Below are 7,741 nucleotides of genomic sequence, written 5' to 3' on the forward strand. Positions count from 1 at the left end.
TTAGCTTTTATATAATAATTTCTATATCTATTTTTTTATATTAACATATTTAATATTTATATTATTATATAGAATATTAATAATAACTTACTTAGTTATGTTTTGATAATCACGTTGTATATTTTAGATAATTTTTTCTTATAAAAAATACTCATTTTTTTTTAAATTTACATTATTAAAAGAAAATATATCTTGTATTCTATTAGGGTATCGTGTTTTTCAAATAATTAATAATTTATAATTTATTTTCAAATGTTTCAAAATTTTAAAAGAAATTAATTTTAATTAATAAGGTACGTGATAATTTTTTAACTAAATACATTGTCAATTATTGTATTTTATAATTTTATAATATACTATTGAAGTTATTATATTTATACTGTTGATATGGAAAAGAATTTATAACTTTTTATATGTATATATTGATAAATCTTTTAAAAAATTAATTCAATAATTATATGTTAATTATTTTTATAGAATAAAAAATATAAAAAATAATAAAATATTTTATCTAAAATTCAGCCCTTTCATATTAAAATTTTTGGATTTTTTTCTGTCTATAACCAATTATAAAATTGATATGGTCTGCAGGCATTATAATTAAAAAAATATATTCTTTTAGTATTCAAAAATATTAAATAATGTTTGAATTATTATGATAAAATATTAAAAATCAAATTATGTTAAATTTTTTTTGGTGACTGAAATAAATTAAACAAAGAAAAACAAAACAAACAAAATAAGAAACTGCTTAAATAGAGGGGTAGTCCCGTTTAAGACTATTCTTAAACTCTTTCCAAGGTGAAAGAAGCTCCACATGCGAAAGTTGTAACTTCATCGCCATCTTTGCCATAGTATCTGCCACCATGTTTGCATCTCTCATAATCAAACGAAAGTCAACACGCCAATTCTAATGCATGATATCTCTTATTTTGAGCACCAATGGATCAATAAACCCAAAACCATCTTGAGTAACAAGATTAAATGCTTCCACATAATCCGTCTCACAAATAATATCTCGTTGACTTGGTTATCAAATAATTAATTTGTAATTAGATATTAAATCATTTTATTACACTTTGACTTAGTTATTTATGTGTCACGTGACTAACATGTATTAGGAGAGATTGTGTTGAGACAACATATATATATGTATTTTTTTTTGGTAATGAAACAGAGCTGAAAAGCTCAAAAGAAAACCTAGATACAAACTAAACGGGGTAAGGTAACCCCTCTTTCATCATCACTAATAATCCTCCTAAGGTCAGAAGGAGGTATATCCCAAAAAATAAAATCAACTTCCATTGTTAAACTCTTTTTTGCTAGGTAATCTGCACACATATTACCTTCTCTATATATTTGAACAAAATGAATATTCCAATTTCTTCTTTTTAATTCATATATCTCTCTGACCACAGCATTAGGGTGGGAGGCCAAACTTTCTCCCTTGTTGAGGAGCTTTATCACTGCTCCAGCATCTATCTCTACCACAATTTTTCGAAAACCCATTGTCCAGGTTATCTCTAATCCCTTTTTCACACCGCAGAATTCCGCCATGAAAGCTGTTCCAACTCCAACTTTATGGGAGAAGCCTGCTATCCAGCGCCCCTCCTCATCCCGTAGAATTCCTCCACAGCCAATAGTTCCTGGGTTGCTCTGAGCTATTCCGTCAGAGTTTAATTTGATCCATCCTGCCGGTGGGGGGTTCCATCGAACGTTCCTCTCAATTCTTCCTCTTCTCTGTCCGATGAGGTAAGCTTTCTCAAGCGCTCTTTTAATTTCCTTGGCTTCTTTATTAATTTTTTCATATGGTTGCATTGGTCTCCTATACTGTTCATGAATTTCTTTGTTCCTCCATTGCCAAATTCTCCAACAAGCTGTAATAAACACATCCCTCCAGTCTAACTCTTCATCTTTTCCCAGTTGCTGTTGAAGATTTATTTCTATCCAATTATCCCATTCCAATTGAAAGAAATTAGGGATTTCGTCTATTTTAACTAGGTTCACCCAAATTGTTGAAGCCTTTGGACAATTTCTCAGCACATGAAAGATGTCTTCTTCTCCTCCATTACATAGCGTACAGTCCCCTTCTCCTCCAAAAATTCTGACTCTTCTCTGATTTGTCATCAATTTCTTGTGCATGGCTGTCCATAATAAAATTTTCGCTCTTTGTGGACCTCTCCAACTCCAAAGTTGTTTCCAAACAGTTTTCTCCTCACTTGGCCAATTTATGAGTTCTTTGTAGGTAGAGTTAATAGAGAAATTCCCATCGTGAGACAGTCTCCACCCTCTTCTATCGTCATCATTTTCGGTCTTAGGTGGTGGTTTGCATATAATTTCCATCACAATCTCAGGAGGCAAGTTCTGATTAAGTCTGTCTATGTCCCATTCGCCATTTTGCTTAGTCCATTCCCACACTAAGCTTTCAGCATCCATAATGTCCATATTTAACGCTTTATTTATGAGGATCCCTTTATTCTCTAACCAATTTTGCTTCCAAAACAAAGTAGATAATCCATTTCCAATGTAGTGAATAGAGCAGTTTGAAAACGTAGGCCATAACTTTATAATTTCTCTCCAAAAGGGTGAGTCTCCTTGTTTTGCTTGCATAAGATTGTTCAACCTATTTCCTTTGCAGTACTTATTTGAAAGGACTTGAACCCATAGTGCTTCTGGATTCTCCATAACTTGCCAAATAATTTTTAGTAGAAAAGCATCATTTATAGTGTTGAGCCTTCTGAATCCTAGTCCTTCCAAATGTTTCGGTTGACAAAGGGTCTTCCAACTTATGAGATGCATTTTCTTCTTATCTGGTTCATCTCCCCATATGAAGCTTCTCTGCAGTTTTTCCACCTCTAGACAGATTTCTCTTGGTACTCTTTCATATTGCATGCTGAAATTGAGAGCTGGGCTTAACACTGATTGAGCCAGTGTAAGTCTTCCCGCAAGTGATAAGCACTTACTCTTCCACCCTTTTAATTTGTTATGGACTCTCTCTAGTATGTCCTTGAAGTTCTCTTGGACTCTCTCTAGTATGTCTTTGAAGTTCTCTTTTCCTTTTCTGTTGCTAGTGATCATAGCCCCCAGGTAGCGGCCTAAGTCCCTTTGTTCTTTAAAACCCGAATATTTAGTGATTTCATCCCGGATGTCCATATTGGTTCTTTTAGAGAAAACAATGGAGGATTTTTCTACATTGATTTTCAGTCCAGATGCTTTGCAAAAGGTTTCAATCACCCCTGTCACTTCCTTAATCTGATCTATTGTTGCTTCAGCAAACAAAAGAAGGTCATCCGCAAACATAAGGTGGGATATGTTAGGTCCTTCCCTTCCCATTCTAATTGCCTTCCATAAACCTCTCTGAACCCGGTCTTCTATGCGGTGGGAAAGTTTGTCCATGCCGATAACAAACAGGTAGGGAGAGATGGGGTCTCCCTGTCTCAAGCCTCTTTTAGGCACAAACTCTTCTGTTCTATTACCATTCCAAATGATGCCGTAAGAAACCGTTTGGACACAGTTCATAATCAAATTGACTAGATGACTTGGAAAATTAAATTCTTGAAGTCTTCTCATCATGAAGTTCCAATCTACCCTGTCATATGCCTTCTCAAAATCAATTTTGATGGCCATGAATTGCTTTTTTCCTTTCATTCTTCTCATGGTATGCATCATCTCCTTTGCAATCACAATGTTGTCTTGGATTTTCCTTCCCGGAACAAAGCTAGATTGGTGAGCTGCAATTCTGTCACTAAGGTGAGGCTTTATTCTATCAACCAAGATCTTGGTTATAACTTTGTAGCACACATTGCAAAGAGCAATAGGTATAAATTGACTTATAAACTCAGGGTTGTTGAGCTTAGGGACAAGCGTCAAGAGGGTAGTGTTGCTTTGTTTTATCTGTTTTGGTTCGGTCCAGCAAGAGTAGATGAAATTGCACAGCTTCCCTTTCATTATCTCCCAGTTGTTCTTGTAGATGAGGGACGGAAGTCCATCACTTCCTGGTGCCTTGAGCGATCCGATGCTGAAAATAGCTCTTCTTATCTCCATTTCTGTCGGCATAGCTATGAGTTTCCTACAAATAGAGGTACTGAAATTAGGCATCAAAACTGATAAATTGTCAATTGAATTGATATTTACCTGTTCTTGGTATAGGTCTTGGAAGTGTTTGAGGACATGTGCTTTTAGCTCTTCTTCTTCTTCAATCCAGTTTCCTTCTTTGTTCCGAAGCTTTTGAATTCTATTTTTTCCCCTTCTGATGATGGTTTTGGTGTGGTAGTATCTTGTATTTCTATCTCCTTCTACTATCCATTCTTGTCTTGATTTTTGCATCCAAAAGGTCTCTTCCTTATCTAGTATATCATTTAGTTCTTTGTTCAAATCTTGCTCCAAATTGTCTAGATAGGGATTTACTCCGTACGTAATGCTTCTTTGAATGCCCGCAATCCTGTTGAGAAGTCTTCTTTTAGCTTTGAAGATGTTCCCGAATATTTCCTTATTCCATTTCAGTAGGTCTTTTTTAAGTTCTCCAATAGCTGTCAATAGAGAGTTTTCTTTGTTCCAACTTGTTCTTAGGCAGTTTTGAAAATCCGGATATAACTCCCACATGGCTTCAAATCTGAATGGTCTAGTATAAACACCATTTCTTTCCTTTTCACATTTGATAAGAAGAGGGTGATGGTCAGAATTGGTTCTAGTAAGAACTTCAACTGTTGCTTGTTGGAATCTGGTTCTCCACATAGGGTTAGAGAGCGCCCTATCCAGTCGTTTGAACACCCTATCATGCCCATCCCATTTTGGACCCTTCCATGTGAATCTTGATCCTATGAAGCCTAAGTCAATCAGCCCACATCTGTTGATCCAATTTGCAAAGTTGTTACATGCTTTCATATCCAAAGCCGCTCCGCCCTTTTTTTCTGAAGCATCCTTAATTTCATTAAAGTCACCAGCTATCAACCAATCTCCATCCATCGAGTTTGCTATGTTTAGAAGCTTAGGCCAAAGCTGATTTCTCATTTGGTTGTGTGGATTAGCATACACCGCTGTCAAAAACCATTCCTTATCTCTTTGATACTGGACTTTCACATGAATGTATTGTCGATTTGATTCGACTTTAGTTATGTTGAGGTCCTTTCTATTCCAACAAATCCAAATACCCCCTGCAAAACCCTGAGCTTCTTCAATGATGAAATTAGTGAAACCCAAATGTTGTATAACTTTCTTTGCTGTATCACCGCTGCATTTAGTTTCCAATAAAATAGCTAAATCCGGTTTATGTTGCTTCATCATATCCTTGAAGGTACGCCTAAAAGCATCACTAGCCGCACCTCTTACATTCCAAACTAGACTTATCATAGAGACTAAAAAAAGGATAAGAAAAGGAAAGCAAAAAACCCTCACCTGATCAACAAATCAGGTCAGTTTATTTGCATCTCTGTGTCTCTAAGAACACTGATTTCTGGTGTGGTGAAATCCACTCCTTCTATTAAACTCTCAGTTGGGTTTTTCTCCCCATTTTTCATCTCCATGTCTTCCTTTCCATCCTCGGCCATAGCTGTTGGATCAGGTGGTTTCCCTTCTTGTAGCATTGTTTGGGTTGAGTGTTCCATTTCCTCCTCCATTTGAGTTGGGGTAGCTATAGCGTTCTCAACCCAGTTTTCCTCATAATGAGTCTTGGATATATTCTTGGTGATCTCTTTATGGGATTGTGTTCCCTTACTTCTATTATGCTCCTTGTTATTTTTCTAGTTGCATTGTGTTTCTTCTCTGATTGTTGTATTGTTTTTTGTTCCTTTTTCGATGCTGCCTTGTGAGTTTTTTTCTGTTGCTTTCACTTGTTTGCCTTCAATTTCTTTTTTCTGTTTGTTTGTTGAATTTTGGTTCCCTATAATTTCGCCTTTAGCTCTGTTCTTCTCTTGGCTTTCATTCTCCTTCTTCCCTTCATCCTCCATTGTTGATTCTTCTATTTGTAAAACTCCAAATCTTGTGTGATTTTCTCTGCTGTCTTGGTTCTCTTTTGATTTGCTGGTTTCTCCCCCATATTTGTTAAATTCATCTTTGCCTCCTTTTTCCCTCTTTTTGGTCTTTGAACGACCATCCAAGTGCCATAATTTTCCTTGCTATCTGCCACTATTTGTTTTCCTTTATCCTTCATGTTTGTGTTCCCATTTCCTTCTTCACTTCCTTTTGATGATTCTATGTTTGTTTCATTTTGCTTATCTTTTCCTGTTTTTTGCTCATCATTTTGATTCGCTGCTGTTTCTATTTGTTGCTTTTTCATTGTACAATTATTCTGATCATGGTCTATTCTTCCACAGGTAAAGCAAATCTGATGTATCCCTTCGTATTCCACCTGGTAGTCTTCTCCATTGATCATATATCTTCCCATCAACGGCTTCGTTAAGTCAACTTCTACACATAATCTAGCAAATTTTCTTCTGCTCATCTTGGCTGTGTTGTCGTCGACTTTAACTGTCCTACCAATCAGATTTCCAATTTTTCTCAATATAGTTCTGTCATAGAGTTCTATAGGTAATCCTGGAAGTCTCACCCAGGCAGTAATTCTATCTATTGTGGCTTTCATAGGATTGAAGTTGGGTTCCCAGAGCCTCACTGTGAGATAGTGATCGAATATCTTCCAAGGACCTTCCAACAGAGCATAATCAAAGTCTTCACTAGCATAAAATTTTACTAAATAGAAATCATTGCTAAGGTCAATGACATCTATGGTACCTTTCTTGCTCCACATACTCTCAAGTCTTCTTTTGATAGCTGCATATCCCACTTTCCTTCCTAGAAGCTTTACTATTATTGTATTCCACCAGGGCTTCCATAGTCTCCTCTCAATAGTCTCACTTATAACAATATTATATAAACCTTCTTCTACCTTTTCAACTCTTATCCCCTCTGAGTTGATTTTGTCGCTAATATTGTCTTCTTTTTGCTTGTGTTGCTCTGTCTCTGATTCCTTTCTTCTGTGGTCTTATTCTTCCTCCTCTGCCTCAAGCTCATCTTCTTCCATATGATGTTCTGCAGGACCTCCCTTGACCATTTGGGCAAAGATTTTTCTAGTTTTCAAACTATTCTCAGCAGCTGGGTTGTCTATCATCCATTCCTCTTCTCTTGGAACTAAGATCTGAGTTCCTGTGAATCCCTCTCCATCCTTTCTAACATTCTTTATACTCCTGTTCAGCTGATCTTGTTCTTCTGCAGTGGGTTGGCGCTCATGAGGATGCTCTTTTGGGCTCCCTTCACCGTTCATCACGGTGGTCACAGCTCAAGCAACGAAAACTGTACGGAGAGAAACTTTTACAACGGCTCTTTTATATTTAATATATACCCTTATACAGAGATTTTTTTTTCAAAGAAAGCCCATACACAACCTTCACAAAAAAAAAGACCAATTTTTTTAAAAATTAAAAAATAATTAATCACCCAATTCACTCAATTAAAAATTCACATAATTACCTCGTGTCTCCAATAAATTCTTGTCAACTGCTGCTTCCACTGAGTTTATCTTTTTTCTTATCACATCCACACTAACACGCGTTGTTTGTAACATGTGTCCTCGTCATTTCAGTAGGTGCTGAAAAATTTTCATTTCAACATCGTAGTATTGGCCAAGATATTTTAGTATGTTTGAAATTCATGACTATTGCTATGGAATACAGATAAAATTTAAGAAAATTTTGAAGTATTCACGTCCAATATTTCTATTTGTTGTAAATTTCTCAGCATGTTTTCTGCA

General features: G+C 35.9%; 1 protein-coding gene across 1 annotated transcript; it reads right to left on the reverse strand.

The window, feature by feature from the left end:
* Window positions 1–5,956: 5,956 nt before the first annotated feature.
* On the reverse strand, window positions 5,957–6,742 carry LOC107496423 (uncharacterized). Its single transcript, XM_016117676.1, has one exon. The coding sequence runs from the start codon at window positions 6,740–6,742 to the stop codon at window positions 5,957–5,959; it is 786 nt and encodes a 261-aa protein (XP_015973162.1).
* Between the last annotated feature and the right edge of the window lie 999 nt (window positions 6,743–7,741).

This window comes from Arachis duranensis, chromosome 7, assembly GCF_000817695.3.
Source record: "Arachis duranensis cultivar V14167 chromosome 7, aradu.V14167.gnm2.J7QH, whole genome shotgun sequence".
In the NCBI taxonomy this organism is placed as follows: Eukaryota; Viridiplantae; Streptophyta; class Magnoliopsida; order Fabales; family Fabaceae; genus Arachis; species Arachis duranensis.